General features: G+C 44.7%; 1 protein-coding gene across 1 annotated transcript; it reads left to right on the forward strand.

Moving 5' to 3' along the window:
* The first annotated feature begins 65 nt into the window (after nucleotides 1–65).
* Nucleotides 66–22,920, forward strand: APOL6 (apolipoprotein L6). Its single transcript, XM_003821514.6, has 3 exons — nucleotides 66–542; nucleotides 8,302–8,398; nucleotides 10,531–22,920. The coding sequence occupies exons 2-3, from the start codon at nucleotides 8,349–8,351 to the stop codon at nucleotides 11,510–11,512; spliced, it is 1,032 nt and encodes a 343-aa protein (XP_003821562.1). The 5' UTR covers nucleotides 66–542; nucleotides 8,302–8,348; the 3' UTR covers nucleotides 11,513–22,920.
* The last annotated feature ends 502 nt before the right edge of the window (nucleotides 22,921–23,422 follow it).

Here is a 23,422-nt window from a genome sequence, read left to right on the forward strand (position 1 = left end):
GTTGTTACCCACATCAGCGTCACGTAAGATGCTGTGGAGGAAAGCAGTTTCAGAACAATCAGTGATGACAGCTACTGTGAATCCACTATTCAACAGGCGCCCCATCGCTTGCTCATGGGCTCCTCACCATAGCTCTAAGCCACAGGAGCTATTTTCATACCCCATATAGGTCCATCCTATAACACAGCCAGGACAGAGACGAGAGACTCAGGCCTCCTGACTTTGATTCTGCTCTTTCACCTCGTTGTTCATCCAATTAGAGAAACTGGCAAAAAGGAAACTGAAAGTGACAGCTAGAGCCCATGATTTCCTGGAAGAGCCCTAGAGCTTTGCTTTTTCTCTCCTGCAGCACTTAACCGAAACCAGTTTTGCAATCAATTCCTGTTCAAAAGCCACCCTACTCTTCCTATCCGTCTTTCTCCAGCCCAGACACTCACAGCCCCCTGCCGGACCAGGGGACCTCGGAGAGGCAAGGACAGAGGTTCAGGAGCTTCCTCTCCCTCGGGACCCAAGGCCACAAAGGAGAGCTCCGTGGAGAGAAGGTGAGACGGCAGGCAGAAGTCGGGGGAGGAGGGGGCTGCTGCTCTGGTCCCTGAAGGACAGAGCCCCCAAGGGGTTGGCTTTAGGCACCTGACTCAGGGAAAAGAGCTGCTGTGAAAGCAGCGGGGTTCAAATGCCAGCCAGAGCTTGGGGAGAGTCTGAGGATTAACTTCTCCTGTGTTAATCCTGGTAGGTTTCCCTCCCTTACAGCCATTTCAGGGTTAAATCGAAACATGATAAAGCATGCGATGTGACTAGCCAAGTTGCATTTGTCCCTCCACTGCTGGGGATCCGAGGGCTTAGGCAGAGGGGACCTGGCCTTTAGAAAGCAGATGATTACATCAGCCACAGGCGTTTCCCTAGAAATTCAGTAGAGGAGTGATTTAGGGGTGTCATCTCACAAGAAAAAAGGTGCTGGGTGAGTTGTCTAGAAACTGCAAAGCCAACCTACAGAGTTTTCTAGATTGTAGATTTATGTGAAGTTGTTTGGGGAAGAGGGTGAGGGAGTTTTTGATAAATATTAGGGTGACTAGGCCAGGCGCAGTGGCTCATGCCTGTAATCCCAGCATTTTGGGAGGCTAAGGCAAGCGGATTGCTTGAGCCCAAGAGTTTGAGACCAGCATGGGCCACATAGTGAGACCCCGTCTCTACAAAAAATCAAAAAATAGCTGGGCGTGATGGTGCACACCTGTAGTCCCAGCTACTTGGGAGGGTGCTGAGGTGGAAGGATCACTTGAAACCAGGAAGTCAAGAATGCAGTGAGCAGTGATCGCACCACTGCACTCCAGCCTGGGCAACAGAGTGAGACCCGGTCTCAAAAAAAAAAAAAAAAAATCTAGGGAGATTATCTTGAAGCTGTGTTTTCAAAGTAAGCAGATTTTTCTTACTTAGATTGTGTATCTGCAGAAGTTGGTTTTGTGGGGGAAGGCAGGTAAGGAAAGACTGTCATAAATATCCTGTAAGCTTTCAAATGAAAATAAGTTCTCAAATCCTCTCCCAATAAACCTCTCACAACCAAATCCTCTCGCAACCACCAAAAGCAGGTCAGAGGGGAGGGAATGGGACCTGCTTGGATGAGTTTCCTGCTGTTACCTTTGCCCTGCATCCCACAGGACTAATGTAAAAAAATGAGAGAGGTATTGGCGGATGCTGGTAAAAAATGGGGTTCCAGACCAGAGTCTCTTACCCCCAGCAACCTTGTCATGTTCAACCAGGTGATCCCTGGTTGTGGGGGCTGTCCTCTGCATCGTAGGGTGCTTGGCAGCATCCCTGGCCTCTGCCCTCTACATACCAACAGCAGTACCCTCTCCAGCTGAGACCATCAAAAATGTTTCCAGACATTAGCAGTGTCCCTGAGGAGCAAACACGCCCTGATTGGGACCAACTACTCCAGACTCTGCGTGGCTGGAATTGCACAGGCTTTCCTGCTTACTGTGTGACACTGGCCTCCCTATGTCTCAGTTTGCACCTCTGTAAAATGGGCATCATCTTAGCACCGATCTCACTGGGTCACTGTGTAAAGCAGGTAGATGTATGTCTGGTGAAAGTAAACTCTTACAGGTGCCAAGCCCCCTAAACCAAACCTAGCTTCACATACCAAAGAGGGGAGAAGGTTTTTATCTTTGAAGCATTCATTCTTTTTCATAGACTACCCCAAAGAAATAACCAAACATGTAGACAGACGTCTATATAAGGATTTTAACCAAAAATTATAAATACAAAATTTTAAAATAACTGAAAACAACCCAAAGGTTCAACAGTGAGAGAGTTATTGAATGTGTAATGATACATTCGTAAAATGAAATGCGACATGGCTTCTATGTATCGCCTGGGGAACTACTAAGATACAATGTTAAGTGACAAGAATTCACACAAACTACATGAACAGCATGCATTTCCATATGGTGAGCGTAAGGTGGATTTTATAATTTATTTCTAAATTTTCAACCTTAAACTTGTATTCATGGTTATAAGTGAATGGATGAATGAATGGCTATAAATGAATGGCTATAAAAATTTGTGTCCTGGGCTGGGCATGGTGGCTCATGCCTGTAATCCCAGCACTTTGGGAGCCCGAGGTGGGTGGATCACCTGAAGTCAGGAGTTCAAGACCAGCCTGGCCAAACTTGTGAAACCCCATCTCTACTAAAAATACAAAAATTAGCCAGGTGTGTTAGTATGTGCCTATAATCCCAGCTACTTGGGAGGCTGAAGCAGGAGAATCGCTTGAATCTGGGAGGTGGAGGTTGCAGTGAGCCAAGATCGTGCCATTGTACTCTAGCCCGGGCAACAAGAGCAAAATTCAGTCTCAAAAAAAAAAAAAAATTAAAAAAACATAAAGAATTTGTGTCCCTTCAGAGTGTGTGAGGGAGGATTTTTTTCCTAACTTTTTAGAAGTGGAAGGGAAGAGGATGAGAGAAGGGAGGATGAGCTGAGGGAGAAGCCATACCTAGGAAACAGCATTTCTGCCGTAAGCGCTGGACCAAGTACCAAATGTAGGGAAGAGATGCAAAGGAATGTATTGGCTTCCCTAGGGCTGCTGTCAGAAAGCACCACAAACCAGGTGGCTTCAAACAACAGACATTTAGTGTCTCACAGTTCTGGAGGCTGGAAGTCAAAAATCTCAGTGCCAGTAGGGCACACTTCTGCTGCAGGCTCCAGGGAGACCATCTGTGCCTTTTGCAGCCTCGGTGGCTTCTGACAGCACGACTCTAATTTCTGCCTCTGTCTGCGTGCAGCCTTCTTTGCTGTGTCTCTCTCTGTCACCTCCTCTTCTTATAATGACACCAGTGATGGATTTCAGGGCCACCCTGAGTCTAGGATAATTTCACCCAGAGAAATGTATACATGTGCCCTGTTGGTGTGCTGCACCCATTAACTCATCATTTAACATTAGGTATAACTCCTAATGCTATCCCTCCCCCCTCCCCCCACCCCACAACAGGCCCCGGTGTGTGACGTTCCCCTTCCTGTGTCCATGTGTTCTCATTGTTCAATTCCCACCTAGGAGTGAGAACATGCGGTGTTTGGTTTTTTGTCCTTGCGATAGTTTGCTGAGAATGATGGTTTCCAACTTCATCCATGTCCCTACAAAGGACATGAACTCATCCTTTTTTATGGCTGCATAGTATTCCATGGTGTATATGTGCCACATTTTCTTAATCCAGTCTAGCATTGTTGGACATTTGGCTTGGTTCCAAGTCTTTGCTATTGTGAATAGTGCCACAATAAACATATGTGTGCATGTGTTTTTATAGAAGCATGTTTTATAATCCTTTGGGTATATACCCAGTAATGGGATGGCTGGGTCAAATGGTATTTCTAGTTCTAGATCCCTGAGGAATCGCCACACTGACTTCCACAATGGTTGAACTAGTTTACAGTCCCACCAACAGTGTAAAAGTGTTCCTATTTCTCCACATCCTCTCCAGCACCTGTTGTTTCCTGACTTTTTAATGATCGCCATTCTAACTGGTGTGAGATGGTATCTCGTTGTGGTTTTGATTTGCATTTCTCTGATGGCCAGTGATGATGAACATTTTTTCATGTGTCTTTTGGCTGCATAAATGTCTTGTTTTGAGAAGCGTCTGTTCATATCCTTCGCCCACTTTTTGATAGGGTTGTTTGTTTTTTTCTTGTAAATTTGTTTGAGTTCATTGTAGATTCTGGATATTAGCCCTTTGTCAGATGAGTAGATTGCAAAAATTTTCTCCCATTCTGTAGGTTGCCTGTTCACTCTGATGGTAGTTTCTTTTGCTGTGCAGAAACTCTTTAGTTTAATGAGATCCCTTTGTCAATTTTGGCTTTTGTTGCCATTGCTTTTGGTGTTTTAGACATGAAGTCCTTGCCCATGCCTATGTCCTGAATGATATTGCCTAGGTTTTCTTCTAGGGTTTTTATGGTTTTAGGTCTAACATTTAAGTCTTTAATCCATCTCGAATTAATTTTTGTATAAGGTGTAAGGAAGGGATCCAGTTTCAGCTTTCTGCATGTGGCTAGCCAGTTTTCCCAGCACCATTTATTAAATAGGGAATCATTTCCCCATTTCTTGTTTTTGTCAGGTTTGTCAAAGATCAGATAGTTGTAGATATGCAGCATTATTTCTGAGGGCTCTGTTCTGTTCCATTGGTCTATATCTCTGTTTTGGTACCAGTACCATGCTGTTTTGGTTACTGTAGCCTTGTAGTATAGTTTGAAGTCAGGTAGCGTGATGTCTCCAGCTTTGTTCTTTTGGCTTAGGATTGACTTGGCAATGTGGGCTCTTTTTTGGTTCCATATGAACTTTAAAGTAGTTTTTTCCAATTCTGTGAAGAAAGTCATTGGTAGCTTGATGGGGATGGCATTGAATCTATAAATTACCTTGGGCAGTATGGCCATTTTCATGATATTGATTCTTCCTACCCATGAGCATGGAATGTTCTTCCATTTGTTTGTATCCTCTTTTGTTTCATTGAGCAGTGGTTTGTAGTTCTCCTTGAAGAGGTCCTTCATATCCCTTGTAAGTTGGATTCCTAGGTATTTTATTCTCTTTGAAGCAATTGTGAATGGGAGTTCACTCATGATTTGGCTCTCTGTTTGTCTAATATTGGTGTATAAGAATGCTTGTGATTTTTGCACACTGATTTTGTATCCCGAGACTTTGCTGAAGTTGCCTATCAGCTTAAGGAGATTTTGGGCTGAGACGATGGGGTTTTCTAGATATACAATCATGTCATCTGCAAACAGGGACAATTTGACTTCCTCTTTTCCTAATTGAATGCCCTTTATTTCTTTCTCCTGCCTGATTGCCCTGGTGAGAACTTCCAATGCTATGTTGAATAGGAGTGGTGAGAGAGGGCATCCCTGTCTTGTGGCAGTTTTCAAAGGGAATGCTTCCAGTTTTTGCCCATTCAGTATGATATTGGCTGTGGGTTTGTCATAGATAGCTCTTATTATTTTGAGATACGTGGCAAGGACCTTCTTGCTGTGTTATCCCATGACAGAAGGCAGAAGGCAGAAGGGCAAGAGGGCGTGTGCGAGAGAGGTGAAGGAAGGAGGCTGAACTCTACTACTACCCTCAATACTCACACCAATTTACCTCCTTCTGGTCACCAAAATATGTGAGTTTTTTTCCCTACACCAAGCAATTCTCCACTTCTTTATGAGAACAAACTTGGCATCCTACAGTTTAACTCAATTCTGACACTATCTCCTTGGAGATACTATCAGATCCCCCAGGTTAAGGGCTCAGTCCCATAAGACTGCCCCTACTTCAGACACCAGTTGTAAGTGGTGGGTCCCCAGGTTGCCCACAACTTTTGTCCAACTTGGTGACACATGGAAGATTTCCACAACTCCCTCCTCAGTTTCAATAATTTGCTAGAACAGCTTGCAAAACTCAGGGAAACACTTATTTACAATGACTAGTTTATTATAAAGGATCCAACTCAAGAATGGCCAGACGGAATTGATGCACAGGGCAAGATATGGGGGAAGAGACGTGGAGTTCCCATGCCCTCTCTGGGCACACCACCCTCCAGTTACCTCCATGTGTTCACCAACCCAGAAGCTCTCTGAACCCTGTCCTTTCGGGTTTCTATGGAGGCTTCCTTACACAGGCATGATGGATTAAAGAAACTATGGGCCATTTGTGGTTAACTCAATCTCCAGTCTCTCTCCCCTCCTGGAACTCAAGGGGTAGGGCTGAATATTCCAACCCTCAAATCACATGGTTGTTTCCCCAGACAACCAGCCCCCCATCCTTGGAGGCTTTCTAAAGTCACCTCATTAACATAAACTCGGGTGTGGCTAAAAGGGGTCAGTTATGGTTAAGAAAAGATGCTCTTTTCACCTTTACTGCTCTCATCGCTCAGGAAATTCCAAGGGTTTTAGGAGCCCTGTGCCAGAAATGGGGATAAGAACTCTCTCTCTCTCTCTCTCTCTCTCTCTATATATATATGTATATATATACACACACACACACACACATATATATACACACACGTATATGTAATTATATATCTATATATAATTATAAATCACAATATCACAACATATTATGTTCTTGGGAATACAATTTGTACAAAGGGGCCTTGTAAATTACTGCTTTGTTTGGTGAAAATGATCCTTTAATCATTACAGTCTATGTGGTCATAATAACCGTGAGAGAACAGAATAAGCTACCCCAGATATGCCTCTTTGTCATAGGGATTATTGAGGCGAAGGCAATTAAGAAGCAGCAGATGCAGGAAGGTTCTCTGTCCTCTCTCTATTTGCCTAAAAGCAAGATCTAAATTTACAAAGGTCTTTCTATCAAGGAGAATAAAGGTTAACCACTGAGAACTTTAGACCCTTATAGGCCTGGAGATGGTACCAGAGGAAGCTGCGTAACAAAACTTACTGACTAGTTTCTTTCTATCCTTCATTTCCTATTTATTTGTCTGCCCACAATTTGGTGGCCCTCAAGATGCAAAGTCTTTTTTCTTCATCTTGTCCCTTCTCTAAAATTTTATAGTTCTTTGTTGAAGGTGGCTATATAAGCAGGGAGTTCTAAGCCACTCCTTTGAGAATTATTTATTCCCTGGTGTCTCCTACATACACTTAAGAGGTACATATTAATCCACTTCTGTTTGTTTTTCTCTTATTAATCTGTCTTGGGTTACAAGGGTCCTAGCTGAGAACTTAGAAGGGCAGAGGGAAAATTATTTTTTCCTCTCTTATAATATCCATCTAAGGAATCACTCACCCAGGTCAAGATGGAGAAAAGGAGATTTCCTTGTACTTCCTTCTCCCAGTAAATAATCGCACTACCCGAGAAGAAACCTCGATTCTGACTTCTACAACCAATTCATTTGCATATTATTGAGTTTCATATAAATGGAGCCATTTGTTTGATTTCTTTCACTCAATAATAATGTCTGTGAAATTATTCCATGTTGTTTGGGTATCAGTAGTTTTAAAAATTGTTATTGCTATGTGGTATTTAACTATATAAAAAACTATAATTTGTTTGTTTATTCTTCTGTTGATTGATGTATTTGAGTTGTTACCAGCCCTTGGCTATGTATGGGAGGAAAAGTAATTTTTTTCTCAACCCTCATAAGTTCTTAGCTGGAACAGACTCCTGTAACCCAAGACACATTAATGAGAGAAAACCAAGCAGAAGCGTATTAACATGTCTATTTCATATGGACATGGGAGAGATCCAGGGATTAAATAATTCTCAAAGAGGTAGCTTTGAATTCCAGCTTCAATACACCTCCAACAATGAACAGTACATTTTTAGAGAAGTAGCAAGACAATGGAAAAAGGTTTTGAGTCTCCAGCAGGAACAACTTGTGGGAAAGTAAGTCAATGTCATCTTTGGTGATCAAACTTTATCCTTCTTGTTAGTGAGGAGACGAGGGACAGCTTTACCTTTGTCAATTTATGTCTTGCTTTTAGGCAAAAGAGGGAGGGTGGAGAACTTTTCTTGTACCCACTTCTTCTCAATTACATTTGGCTCAAAATAATCCTTATGCCAAAGTGGCATATTTTGGGATGGTGTATACTGCTACCCTCCAATGTAGAGGTAAAAATGTATTGAACTGACTATTTCACTGCATGCATTTATTGTATGTAAGCTACACCTCAACATACAATTTTAAAATAATAGTTTGCAAATATTTAGTATGCTATATGGTTGTTATTTTGATAGTACATAATCCAAAATCCCTCCACACCTGAATTTCATAAGGTTTCATCATATGTGCAGTAACGTTGTTTTTCTACATTCCTGACCAGAAAATCATTTGACTCCTGGGGACACAGATTTGCTGCCACAGAGGCTGATGGACAACCAGGCGGAGAGAGAAAGTGAGGCTGGTGTTGGTTTGCAAAGGTAATCCAAAGGGCGAAGTCCCCAGGGAGAGGGCTGGTTCTGTTGAAATGCTGCAGGCATCCTCACGATAAGGAATACATGTGCTCTGATAGGATTAGCTGTTAAGTGGGCCTTATTTTACCGCTGGTCTCCATTATGCATATGAAAATCTGTTCCCCTAGGGAAAAAAATACTTCATGGAGCTAAAGTAAATATTTTGGAGAGCAAGTCAAGATTAAGTCAGGCACATGGCTTTGGGCAATAGGACTCCAAAGACAAAAACTGCTCCACTCTGGGGCCTCATCTCTGCAACTCTCTTGAAGACAGGAACTCCATTTCTTCAGCTCATATATCATCAAGGAAGGAAGCCATTTGGTGTTAACAAAGTAATGAATTTAAGCCCAGTTGTCTGTAAATCAGCAGACGTAGCACCACCGGCCTCCTGCACAATGTGTGCAAGTAACAAATATTTGCTGAGTGAATTAGGCGAACTCTATGTGTAATATGTCACGGAACTGGACTGAAATGTTATCCAATGCCAGTAGACATCACCACAGGATTTACTGGAGCAGAGGTGTTCACATGTGAGACGCTTGGTTTAATTAAGAAACACATGAAGTCAAGCTTCTGTTAGTTATCAACCATGCTAAAACCAAAAACTTTACAGTTCATACACAGTGGCGTTGTTGATCTTTGCAGCTACATATCTATTTGCTATTTCTTTTTGTCTAGCATACCTTGAGGAAACACAGAGATCAGGGTGGGCTAACCTATGGCATCTTTTATGTCTGGGGTTCTTTGTCAGGGCCACCCTGCTTGCCTTCATCCCACCCCTTCCCCATTGCAAGCCCTGGTGACCTTCTGCTCTGTTAACTGATTTACATCTGTGGATTAATAGATAATTGTGCCTAAATTTATTAATTCATTAACACTTAAAACATATGCTCGATGGTATATTTAGTTTCTAATCTTTCCCACTGAGGAATTGTGTGTGTGTGTGTGTGTAAAGAGAGATTTAAAGATAAATACATTTATGGACATACATATACTTCAATGAGGAGGCCCTGACATCAACTGACAGGTGAGAGGAAAGGCAGAAAGCACCAAGTTTAGGACTCAGAGCCCACCCATTGCTCCATCTTTACCTTGCATGTTCCTTTGGGAGTGTCCTCTTTTCTCTCTGGGCTTGAGGCCCCCCACTGAATCATAAAGGAGATGGCCCAGATCCTCTCCAGGGCTCCCTCCAGCTCTGATGTTCTTCTTTGGGCCAGGGCATCTGTTATCACCAGGTCTCCTCGGCTCACCCTGAAGGAAATGCACAAATGGCACCTTGCATGAGAAAATGCCCCAAGCAGCAGGCTTTGCTCTCACCCTGATGCAGCTCTGCCTTGAAGGTCAAAGCCAACTGGTCTGGCAAAGATCCCTTCGTACTTCATCCTGTAAAATGTTGGAGGAAGAGGGGCCTAGGTCTCTTTGTCCCAAACTTCTTCCATGAAGGACCAATCCCATCTGCTTGAAGGGTCAAGTAAAGCTGACCAAGAGCAAGGAGAGCATTCAGGACATGAATAATAATTTATCTCAACTCTCAATGTGCAACTCCTGATAGAAGCAAAGACACACCCCAGAGTAACCAGATTCAAGGTCATTAGAGTGGAGGATGTATGATGCAATATGGCCCCCTCCACCCTCCTACTCACTTCTACACATCTGGGACTCTCATCCCCTGCCCACCACCTTGTCTTCTCTTTCTCCTACTTTTCCCAGAACTCTCCTGCCATTGTTCCCAAGTTCTTTATCTTGAGTGGGGTTTTAACATTTCCCCACTGCCCCTCCTCTGCAGCAGTGCTGTGCTTTCTCTGAACAAGGCTGAAAACATACCTCAGGACTTAATTTTCCTTCCCCATTCCTTGGCCAAGGCTGGAGTGATTCACATTTGTCCTTCCACATGCCCCTCTTATGTGTTTCTTTTTTCCATGGAACCAGTAGTTTTCAGCAAAGGCTGAACTACTCTACAATGCTCTAGGACTTTTCAGGGGATTTTGTAGGGAGGTACAGGGAGGATTCGAAGCTGAGAGTGGCAAGAATATCCAAGAGCCACATGGGTTTTCCCATCTGGGAAGCTGAAGCAAAATCTTTATTTCATTTCTCCTCAGGGATGAGGATGACGCTCCTCTGTGTGAAGACGTGGAGCTACAAGACGGAGATCTGTCCCCCGAAGAAAAAATATTTTTGAGAGAATTTCCCAGATTGAAAGAAGATCTGAAAGGGAACATTGACAAGCTCCGTGCCCTCGCAGACGATATTGACAAAACCCACAAGAAATTCACCAAGGCTAACATGGTGGCCACCTCTACTGCTGTCGTCTCTGGAGTGATGAGCCTCCTGGGTTTAGCCCTTGCCCCAGCAACAGGAGGAGGAAGCCTGCTGCTCTCCACCGCTGGTCAAGGTTTGGCAACAGCAGCTGGGGTCACCAGCATCGTGAGTGGTACGTTGGAACGCTCCAAAAATAAAGAAGCCCAAGCACGGGCGGAAGACATACTGCCCACCTACGACCAAGAGGACAGGGAGGATGAGGAAGAGAAGGCAGACTATGTCACAGCTACTGGAAAGATTATCTGTGATCTTAGAAACACCTTGAAGTATGCCAAGAAAAACATCCGTGCATTTTGGAAACTCAGAGCCAACCCACGCTTGGCCAAGGCTACCAAGCGTCTTCTGACCACTGGCCAAGTCTCCTCCCGGAGCCGCGTGCAGGTGCAAAAGGCCTTTGCGGGAACAACACTGGCGATGACCAAAAATGCTCGCGTGCTGGGAGGTGTGATGTCCGCCTTCTCCCTTGGCTATGACTTGGCCACTCTCTCAAAGGAATGGAAGCACCTGAAGGAAGGAGCAAAGACAAAGTTTGCGGAAGAGTTGAGAGCCAAGGCCTTGGAGCTGGAGAGGAAACTCACAGAACTCACCCAGCTCTACAAGAGCTTGCAGCAGAAAGTGAGGTCAAGGGCCAGAGGGGTGGGAAAGGATTTAACTGGGACCTGCGAAACCGAGGCTTACTGGAAGGAGTTAAGGGAGCATGTGTGGATGTGGTTGTGGCTGTGTGTGTGTCTGTGTGTCTGTGTGTATGTACAGTTTACATGAATGTTCCTCAGGACATGGCATACAATGGCCTTGGAGGTCCAAATAATATCAAGTACATCTTGGAGATGAGGGTGCCTGTCCTGGACAGACCTGGGCATGCCTTCTGTTTCTCCTTCAATGCTCCTTAAGGCCTATGTGCTGGGAAAAGGGTCTTCCCTGTTTGTTTGTTTGTTTGTTTGTCTGTTTGTTTGTTTGTTTTGAGACAGGGTCTCTGTTGCCCAGGCTGGAGTGCAGTGCCGTAATCTCGGCTCACTGCAACCTCTGCCTCCTGAGTGCAAGCAAGTCTCCTGCCTCAGCCTCCCAAGTAGCTGGGATTACAGGCACACACCACCACGCCCAGCTAATTTTGATATTTTTAGTAGAGACAGGGTTTCACCATTTTGGCCAGGCCGGTCTCGAATTCCTGACCTCAAGTGATCCACCCACCTTGGCCTCCCAAAGTGCTGGGATTACAAGCGTGAGCTACCCTGCCCAGCCGGGTCTTCCCAGTTTTAACAAAGAGGTCACTGAGCCACAGGCGGAGTTAGGAACTAAATTGTCTCCTCCTCCAAATTCATATGTTGAAGTCCTAAACCAAAATGTGGCTGTATTTAGAGATGGACCCTTTGGGAGGTAATTAGGGTTGACTGAGGCCATAGGGTGAGGTCCTAACCCGATGGAATTGACTTCTTTATAAGAGGAGGAGGAAATACAAGAGGGCCTCCCCACCCCTGCTGCACACCTACACTGAAGGAAGGCTATTTGCAGATGCAGCAAGAAGGCAGCCATCTGCAAGGCAGAAGAAGAGAGCCCTCACCAGGAACTGAATAAGTCAGTCAGTCTGGGACTTCCAGCCTCTAGAACTGTGAAACAATAAATTTCTGTGGTGTAAGCAACTCAATCTATAGTAGTTTGTTACTATTTTGTTATAGCAACCAAAGATGACTAAGCCAGACAGGTTATGTCACTTGCCAAGTGTCTTAGTCTGTTTGTGCTGCTGTAACAAAATACCTTAGACTGGGTAATTTACAAACAACAGAGATGTATCCAGAGATCCACAGTTCTGGAGGCTGGGAAGTCTAAAATCAAGGCACCAGCAGATTCCACATCTCGTGAAGGCTCACTCTCTGCTTCACAGATGGCACTGTCTTGCTGTGTTCTCACATGGCAGAAGGGGCAAACAAGCCCCCCAGGGCCTCTTTTATAAAGGCACTAACTCTATGCCTAAAGGCAGGGCCCTCATGACTCTATCACCTACCAAAAGGCTCCACTTCTTTATACTATTGGAGGGGTAGAAGGAACTTCCTTTCTAGACCTTGAAGGTTTAAGAATTTGAATCTAGATATTCAGAGAAGGACTGTGTGGTAGATAGAGCTCCCTCTCCCCTCTCCCCTCTCCCCTCTCCCCTCCCCCCTCCCCCGTCTCCCCTCTCCCCTCTCCCCTCTCCCCTCTTTCCACGGTCTCCCTCTGATGCCGAGCCGAAGCTGGACGGTACTGCTGCCATCTCAGCTCACTGCAACCTCCCTGCCCGATTCTCCTGCCTCAGCCTGCCGAGTGCCTGCGATTGCAGGCGTGCGCCGCCACGCCTGACTGGTTTTCGAATTTTTTTGGTGGAGACGGGGTTTCGATGTGTCAGCTGGGCTGGTCTCCAGCTCCTAACCGCGAGTGATCCGCCAGCCTCGGCCTCCCGAGGTGCCGGGATTGCAGACGGAGTCTCGTTAACTCAGTGCTCAATGGCGCCCAGGCTGGAGTGCAGTGGCGTGATCTCGGCTCGCTACAACCACCTCCCAGCCGCCTGCCTTGGCCTCCCTAAGTGCCGAGATTGCAGCCTCTGCCTGGCAGCCACCCCGTCTGGGAAGTGAGGAGCGTCTCCGCCTGACTGCCCATCGTCTGGGATGTGAGGAGCCCCTCTGCCTGGCTGCCCAGTCTGGAAAGTGAGGAGCGTCTCTGCCCGGCCGCCATCCCATCTAGGAAGTGAGGAGCGCCTCTTCCCGGCCGCCATCACATCTGGGAAGTGAGGAGCGTCTCTGCCCGGCCGCCCATCGTCTGAGATGTGGGGAGCACCTCTGCCCTGCCGCCCCGTCCGGGATGTGAGGAGTGTCTCTGCCCGGCCGCCCTGTCTGAGAAGTGAGGAGACCCTCTGCCTGGCAACCGCCCCGTCTGAGAAGTGAGGAGCCCCTCCGCCCGGCAGCCACCCCGTCTGAGAAGTGAGGAGCGTCCTCCCTCCTCATCTGGGAGGGAGGTGGGGGGGTCAGCCCCCCGCCTGGCCAGCCGCCCCGTCCGGGAGGTGAGGGGCACCTCTGCCCGGCCGCCCCTACCGGGAAGTGAGGAGCCCCTCTGCCCGGCCAGCCGCCTCGTCCGGGAGGGAGGTGGGGGGGTCAGCCCCCCGCCTGGCCAGCCGCCCCGTCCGGGAGGCGAGGGGTGCCTCTGCCCGGCCGCCCCTACTGGGAAGTGAGGAGCCCCTCTGCCCGGCCAGCCGCCCCATCCGGGAGGGAGGTGGGGGGGTCAGCCCCCCTCCCGGCCAGCCGCCCCATCCGGGAGGGAGGTGGGGGGGTCAGCCCTCCGCCCGGCCAGCCGCCCCGTCCGGGAGGGAGGTGGGGGGATCAGCCCCCTGCCCGGCCAGCCGCCCTGTCCAGGAGGTGGGGGGGGCGCCTCTGCCCGGCCGCCCCTACTGGGAAGTGAGGAGCCCCTCTGCCCGGCCAGCCGCTCTGTCTGGGAGGGAGGTGGGGGGGTCAGCCCCCAGCCCGGCCAGCCGCCCCGTCCGGGAGGGAGGTGGGGGGGTCAGCCCCCCGCCCGGCCAGCCGCCCCGTCCAGGAGGGAGGTGGGGGGTCAGCCCCCCGCCCGGCCAGCCGCCCCGTCCGGGAGGGAGGTGGGGGGTCAGCCCCCCGCCCGGCCAGCCGCCCCGTCCGGGAGGGAGGTGGGGGGGTCAGCCCCCCGCCCGGCCAGCCGCCCCGTCCGGGAGGGAGGTGGGGGGATCAGCCCCCCGCCCGGCCAGCCGCCCTGTCCGGGAGGTGAGGGGCGCCTCTGCCCGGCCGCCCCTACAGGGAAGTGAGGAGCCCCTCTGCCCGGCCAGCCGCCGCCTCCGGGAGGGAGGTGGGGGGGTCAGCCCCCCGCCGGGCCAGCCGCCCCGTCGGGGAAGTGAGGGGCACCTCTGCCCGGCCGCCCCTACTGGGAAGTGAGGAGCCCCTCTGCCCGGCCAGCCGCCCTGTCCGGGAGGGAGGTGGGGGGTCAGCCCCCCGCCCGGCCAGCCGCCCCGTCCGGGAGGGAGGTGGGGGGGGTCAGCCCCCCGCCCGGCCAGCCGCCCCGTCCGGGAGGTGAGGAGCGCTTCTGCCCGGCCGCCCCTACTGGGAAGTGAGGAGCTCCTCTGCCCGGCCACCACCCCATCTGGGAGGTGTACTCAACAGCTCATTGAGAACGGGCCATGAAGACAATGGCGGTTTTGTGGAATAGAAAGGGGGGAAAGGTGGGGAAAAGATTGAGAAATCGGATGGTTGCTGTGTCTGTGTAGAAAGAGGTAGACATGGGAGACTTTTCATTTTGTTCTGTACTAAGAAAAATTCTTCTGCCTTGGGATCCTGTTGATCTGTGACCTTACCCCCAACCCTGTGCTCTCTGAAACATGTGCTGTATCCACTCAGGGTTGAATGGATTAAGGGCGGTGCAAGATGTGCTTTGTTAAACAGATGCTTGAAGGCAGCATGTTCGTTAAGAGTCATCACCACTCCTTAATCTCAAGTACCCAGGGACACAAACACTGCGGAAGGCCGCAGGGTCCTCTGCCTAGGAAAACCAGAGAACTTTGTTCACTTGTTTATCTGCTGACCTTCCCTCCACTATTGTCCTGTGACCCTGCCAAATCCCCCTCTGCGAGAAACACCCAAGAATGATCAATAAAAAAGAAAAAAAAAAAAAAAAAAAAAAAAAAGAATTTGAATCTATAAAACAAGCTGACAATAGACAGATTAACAGGAGAAAAAGCATATACATTTTTTAATGTGGGCCAGATGGCAGAAGCTTAAATAGCACCCCAAGCTACAGGAAGTGAGGCCTCTGATGGGGAGGTAGTGACACAGGCTGTGGGAGGGGGTAGGGGGAGGAAGTGTGTGGTGAGCAAAGTTTGCCTTATTACACTGATAAAGTGTAATTACACTAATAAAGCTGGATCACCTGAGGTTAGGAGTTTGAGAACAGCCTGGCCAACATGGCAAAACCCTGTCTCTACTATAAATATAAAAATTAGCCAGGTGTAGTGGCAGGGCACTTGTAATCCTATCTACTCGGGAGGCTGAGGCAGGAGAATCGCTTGAACCCAGGCTGTAAAGGTTGCAGTGAGCGAAGATCGTGCCACTGCACTCCAGTCTGGGTGACAGAATGAGACCCCATCTCAAAAAAAAAAGAAAAAAAGAAGAATACAGTCATGTATCTCTTGGTGACAGGGATGCATTCTGATAAATGTGTCATTAGGCAATTGCATTGTGGTGTGATTATCACAGAGCGTACTTATACAAAACTTAGATGGCATAGCCTACTGCATACCTAGGCTATATGGGAGAGCCTATTGCTCCCAGGCTACGCACCTGTACAGCATGTGACTACTGAATACTATAGGCAATTGCAGCACAATGGGAAATATTTGTGTATCTAAACATATGTAAACAGAGAAAAAGGAAAGTAAAAATATGGCATAAAAGATAAGAATTGGCTCTCCTGTACAGGGCACTTACTACGAATGGAGCTTGCAGGGCTGAGAGTTGCTCCAGATGAGTCAGTGAGTGGTGAATGAATGTGAGGGCCTAGGGCATTACTGTATACTACTGTAGGCTTTATAAACACAGCACACTTAAGGTACACAAAATGCATATTAAAACATTTTCTTCCTTCAGTATATTAGGCAATAGGAATTTTTCAAGTCCACTATAATCTTATCAAACCATGGTTGTATATGCAGTTGACCGAAACATTGTTATTGGACACATAACTATAGTTGAAAGAATAAGCAAAAAGTCTATCTAGGTGTGCTGTCTTGAGCAACTTTTAATTATTCTCCTGTCCTGCAATATGAGTTAATCTTCTCTGATCGATGTAGATTCCAGGAAGGGGTGTCCAGGACAATTGCCTTCCTTCTGGAGAAACTTCCCTTAATAAATAAGAGAACTTCAAAGAAAATCCCTCCCTGTGCTTTGGAAGGGAAGGGAAGGGAAGTGGGCAGCAGTGGGTCAGAGACAGACCTTTGTTCTCTTATTTCTGAGGCCCTTCAGTCTCCTTTACTCAAAGCACCCAGCATGCCAAAGCACCCTATTTTAGGGTATCTTTTTCTGAGCCCTAAACACTGTGTTGGGGATGTCAACTGTGACAGGAAAATATCTTGGGGCCCCAGAATCACTAAGGAAAACTCAAGCTTAGGGAAACTTCTTAGGGCAAACCCACCTCCCACTCTATTCAAAGTTATCTCTCTGCTCACTGAGATAGATACATATCTGATTGCCTCCTTTGGAAAGGCTAATCAGAAACTCAAAAGAATGCAACTGTTTGTGTCTCACCTATCTGTGACCTGGAAGCTCCCTCCCCACTGAACCAATGTTCTTCTTACATATATTGATTAATGTCTTATGTCTCCCTAAAATGTATAAAACCAAGGTATGCCCCAACCATCTTGGCCACATGTCATCAGGACTTCCTGAGTCTGTGTCACAGGTGTGTCCTCAACCTTGGCAAAATAAACTTTCTAAATTAAGCGAGACCTGTCTCGGATTTTCTGGGTTCACATTTTGGAAACCATGAATGGATTCTGGGTGGAGATGCCCCTGACCCTTGACAAATCTATCGGTGCTTGGTACCAGCATGAGCTAACTTTATGGCTCAAACCAATAGGACAATTTGCTGAGGTCTGAGAGGACTCCCTCCAGAAAATCCCTGATCTCTTAAAATTTGGTAGAGATCGGAAGTTTATTTTGCTGTACAACACCTCTTTTTTTGGAGTTTTACTTGCTCCCAACAAGGAAGGCAAGTTTTCCTGCTTTCATGATGATGGAAGGCAGGTGATGTTTTTATGGAGTTTCAGCTTTCTTCCAATGCACTTAGAGCACTCGGAAATTGTATAATTTGTGTGACCATTGTTAGTTTTGCTTAACTGTTTTGTTGTTTGTTTCTGTCTTAGTCAAATCTGAAGGGGAACCCTAAATTACGGGGTCAAGGACTCTGAAGTGGTAGGAAAACAGCCAGCTTAAAAAAATTTTTTTAAATTTTAATTACTATAGGGGCTTTATTTACATAACACAGCCAGCTTTTTGCTAGCCAGACCAAACTGAAAGAGCAATGGCTGTACTTCTGAAATAGCAACATTTTGTCCTAGCTGAGATTTGGTAATAAGATTCTTTTTTAAAAGTTTTTAAAGAAGCTCAGTGGTTGAAAGTCTGCTTAACTGAAACAGTAACATCCATGATGTGTGTTTTGTGCATGTTTGTATTTGAAAGGCCTTCATGTTTTTGTTTCTTGTTTGTTTTTCTCTCCTAAGACCTTGTCTTTTTTTTGTAGCAAAAGTTTTTTTTTTTTTTTTCCTTTTACTTCTCAGTTGACTGAATTCTGTTTTCACCGGATTTTTTGACTAAAATAGCTATTGCAACAAAGGCTACTCTTGGGTTAAGGAAGAATGTAGTTTCGTTTTATGTTTAATATCGCTCAAAGAAAAATAAAAGCATCTCCCTCTAACACCACTAGACTTTTCCTCTCTGTACCTTATCATGTAAATTTTGCTATTTGATTTTCACCTGGGTTGTTTCCTTTAATGTGCAAAAATTTAAGGCTATTTAGCTGACAACTGCCTAGGGTTGTAAAACAGGTTATCAAGAATCTGAAAGTCTAAGATAGGAAAAAAAGTGGGGGGGCATTATAAATCTATAAAATGTACTTCTATTGGCATGCCCAATACGTCTTTATATGTATGTATGTGTTGTGTACATGATGTTTTAGTGCTAAAAATATGTAAAAGCTACTTGGCTTAAAGAAAAATAAAAGTGCTTAAATCAGATACTAAAAAAGAAAAGGCTAGTCAAATGCTTTTTCAAATTTATGTAACTTAAGTAAAATCTTTAATAAATAAAGTAGCTTTAAAATTATTGGTAAAGTAGTATTAGAAATGTCTTAAGAATTGCCAGCATACATTTTTGTTTGCATTATATTAATCAAACAGTTTTATACTTATCCCTGCCAAATACCAGAAGGTGTCAAAATTTGGCATAGGGGTTATAAAACTATAAACCCAGCCCAAAACAGAATGATCTTTGCTTGTGTAATTTTTAATAAATAAGACATTGATATGGGTTTAATGAAAACAGCTGCATCTTGAATTTAATAAGATTACCATAACTTCTAATCCTGTGGCTTTAGGCAGTTTAGTCCACAGACAATAAGGAGGTTTGTTTTGGGGAAAGGACTGTTATTGTCATTGTTTCGAAGCTGAACTTAAACTAGGTTCCTCCCAAAGTTCATTCGGCCTATGCCCAGGAATGAACAAGGACAGCTTGGAAGTTAAGAGCAAGGTGGAGTCAGTTAGGTCAAATCGTTTTTCACTGTCTCAGTTGTAATTTTGCAATGGAAGTTTCATAACTTTAAATCATGACTATCACAGTTTTTATAAATAATCTAGGTAAACAATTAATAAAATAACTAGGTAAATGTAATGGGATAAATACTTATAGACCAACTGGACATAATTTAGAATATAAAGTCATATGAAATTAAATAATAGATAATTTATTATTTGGGTATTTTCCAATAAATATATCTTGTAGGAAAACATTGTTGCTTTAAAAAAAGTGTGTCCTTTTTTTAAAAAATGGTGAACAAGTTTTGTCTAATTCAAAGCTTATTAAAAGGTTATATATAAAACAAGGTAAAAGGAACCAGAAAAGAAAAAAATGTAAATAAAGTTATAAAAATAAAGAATTTTTTCAAGGTTAAAAAGCTTAAAAAGAAATAATTTTATATAAGAAAGAATTTTATATGGTAAATTTAGTCCTAAAATAAAATAACTGGTTGTTTAACAAGGAGGGATGTTCAGGACAAACCAGAAAGTCCAAGCTTGTCATGAACATTGGTGTAAGTCATGATAAGATTTTATATATGTATATATATACACACACACACACACACACCAAAAGCTTTTATATAATCAAGTTGTCATATTATTATTAAGTTTTGGTTTGCTTAGGGAAGAAAAAGCTAATTTTTTAAAAATCAAGGTTATTACATCCATGTATCTTCCTGTATATGCTTTTAAAGTCCTTGTAACATTGAGTTACAGGGCTTTAACTCCTGTGTCTGAAAAATCACAAACACTGATGACAATCAAAGCCTCATCTTAAGGCCCCGTAGAAGATGCCAATCAAAATAAACTGCATTCCTGAGGCACTAGGCAAGAAATTAAAGCTATTCAACTCCTCAAGGCCCAGGGACTATTGCGGAAGAGGTGGGCGCGTAAGATTGTAAGGGCCGATTTTGAAAGATCCAGTAAGTTCAGTTTCTCTATGAACTAATCATTCAAGTCAAAGGCACACTGATGCAAAATCAGTATATGGACCCCTGTGTCTGATTAGCAAGGTTTTCTTGAAGCATTAACCAACTCCTTCATAAAGGTTATAAAAGGCTTATGGAAGTTATATTTTATAATCAAGATTAAATCTTATAGTTTGTTTACAAGATTTTGAAAATCAAATGTGATTGGCTTCATGCTGTTTTTATTAGGGCTTCTTGTTTAGAAAGTTAAGTCACCTCTCTCAAAGAATGAAGGTTTTTGCTTTTTTTGAAATCCTTGAATTATCACTTGGATTAAATAAATGACTTTATGATGACCTGTAATTTTATTTTATACTATCAAGTGTTTTAAACCTTTTGCATTTGACAAGCTTTCCAAAATCAAATTATAAATTATGTATTTTTCTAACCTAATTAATCCTTTAAGATATTAGTTTCCCTAAAGTCCTAAAATGACATAATTTGGCTTATTTGGTATAAAAATTATATAGGAAGCATTGTCAAATGTGAAATGGTGTTTGGTTTTCTTTGGGCTGTATTTGTATAAATATGTTATTGGTGTATGTTCCAAAATTATGTGAAACTCCTGTAATTCTAATATAACTTAGTGTACATTATCAGTAATAATCATAATTGTTATATTAAAATTATTGTGTGCCACAGAGGTGACAAATTTCCGTGTCAGTTTTGTCTTTTGACTATGGCTGCCTTAAAACTTTTTTCTTCCATGCACAATTGTTGTTTTGGTCCTCTTTTTTAAATATATTTTTATTATTATTTTTGAGATGGGGACTCACTCTATTGCCCAGGCTGGAGTGCAGCGGCACGATCTTGGCTCACTGCAACTGCCACCTCCCAGGTTCAAGCGGTTCTCCTGCCTCAGCCTCCCGAGTAGCTGGGATTGCAGGCATACACCACCATGCCCAGCTAATTTTTTTGTATTTTCAGTAGAGATGGGGTTTCACCATGTTGGCCAGGCTGGTCTTGAACTCCTGACCTCAGGTGATCAGCCCACCTCGGCCTCTCAAAGTACTAAAATTACAGATGTGAGCCACACACCTGGCCTATTTTGGTCCTCTTTAGAAGGTGGTTTTATAATCAGCTGTAAAACTCCAACAGGTGCTCTTACAAGCAGGTTTCTGATAACTTTGGAGATTGTGACATCAGAATAGAGGGAAAAGTTTCAGGACTCATGGAGAGCTAAAATGTTCATGAGTATCAAGCAGAACAGGAATTAACTGCATAGACTGAACCAATCTTTTTGACTTTTTGCTTAAAATGTTTGCTGATCCTTTGCTTTGTGTTTCAGTCTTAAAACTTTTCTTTTGAGCTATTGACAGCTTTTAACAATTTAGTTTACTCCTATGACAAAATTTGGAGCATATTTGTTTCTCTCTACCTGATTTCTGCAGAATTCAGAAACTATTTGTAAGTATTCTTAACTTATGGTGATACAGTTATTTGCATAAGTGCATTAAGAATCTGTTCTAATTTGTAGCAGGACATGATTGGAGAAATTGGTTGTTTTACTAAGACTTTGACTGGAATGGTGTGCTTTCCTTTAAGGAATCAAACTTGACTTATGGAACCAATAAAGTCCTTGGAAAAACTGGCCCCATATTTTGTGTACACAGTCTCTGTACAGGATTTCTGACTTGTAGTAAGCAAAGAATGTCACTTTCTGACAGGCACATAAGCCCCAGGTTTACCTCAGAACCTCAAGAGGAGAGGAAATTCACCCAGTTCATAAGTATTTGATGGCACAAATCCATGGCTGGGCATGGCTTTAAGAAAGTCTTATCTGAGATTCCTCCCGTGGAACAAAGTTAATTGGTTCCAGAGGTTCAAAGCCAGAGTTGCTGTCGGTTCATTGGTAGAGATGCCATCACTGGGCAAGTGTTCTGAAAATATCTTATCTGAATAACAGCAGTCCTGGAGAACATCTAGGGACCTAGCAAAGCGAGAGATACATGAAGGACATAAAAACGTTTTTAGAAAGTCCTTGGAAACAGTTCTCATTTCAGACATGTAAGCATGAGCTAGGATGAAAAGTGATTTCATCCTGGTATCTGCAATTTTCACATTCATTAGGTTTCAACATATAAACTTTCAGGGGACACAGACATTCAGACTATAGCACCAAGCTGTAGAAGCTACATAGTTGTAGACCAGGGTCAGCAACCCAAGAAGCCTGACTTCCAAGCTGTGCTTTTAACTTCCCCACCATGTTGCACCTAAAGCTTTGGAGTTTTCCTGTGATTAGTGTTTTTGGTGTTGTTTTATTTTTTTTCTTACAGGAACTCTTGCAAGAAGAAAGGACTATGAGTTCAACTTTAGAGGGAGCCATGGGGACTAAACACAATTCTGAGGCCCCCTCAACCATCTAAATGGACTTCCTCCTGGGCCAGGACAGTCAAAAATTAAACCTGAAAGACTGGTTCAGGCCATGATGGGAAGTGGGAGTCGAACATGCCTCATCATACCCTCCAGCATTAACATCAACACAGACCTTAAGGCTGATAAGAAGCATTTACAATCTATTCTCTCTGAAGTCTTCTACCTGGAGGCTTCATCTGCATGAAAAAACTTTGGTCTCCACAACCTCTTATAACCCAGGCATTCCTTTCTATCGATAATTACTCTTTCAACCAATTGCCAATCAGAAAATTGTTATATCTACCTATAATCTAGAAGCCCCCACATCAAGTTGTTTTGCCTTTCTGGACAGGACCAATGTATATCTTAAATGTATTTGATTGATCTCTCATGTCTCCCTAAAATGTAAAAACCACGCTGTTCCCCGACCACCTGGAGCACATGTTCTCAGGGTCTCCTGAGGGCTGTGTCACAGGCCATGGTCACTTATATTTGGCTCAGAATAAATCTCTTCAAATATTTTACGGAGTTTAACTCTTTTTGTCAACACAAAGGTGGGCTTTTAACTACCCCAGGGGCCTCTGAGTGGGGTTACAGGGGACCAGGGCAGGGCTGGCAAGGCTGGCAGAGGAGAAACCCAGAGACTTACCAAATGGGAGGTCCAAGCAGGTCCCTTAGACTTGGGAGGGACAAGTCCACCTAAGAGGGCACTATCAGCCCTCACTAGTGAGTGTTGTAATGGTCCTCCTGCCCCCCATCTCCATCCTCATTCCTTCGCTGTAACTCAGTCTCTCTGCTTCTTCAGTTCCCCGTTTGTCAGAGGCGTTTGAAACAGAGCAACTCCATCTTGAATAGGGGCTGGGTAAAATAAGGCTGAGACCTCCTGGGCTGCATTCAGGAGGTTAAGGCATTCTAAGCCACAGGATGAGATAGGAGGTCAGCAAAATACAGATAATAAAGACCTTACTGATAAAATAGGTTGCAATAAAGAAGCTGGCTAAAACCCACCAAAACTGAGATGAC

The sequence above is a fragment of the Pan paniscus genome, chromosome 23, assembly GCF_029289425.2.
Source record: "Pan paniscus chromosome 23, NHGRI_mPanPan1-v2.0_pri, whole genome shotgun sequence".
NCBI classification, from domain to species: domain Eukaryota; kingdom Metazoa; phylum Chordata; class Mammalia; order Primates; family Hominidae; genus Pan; species Pan paniscus.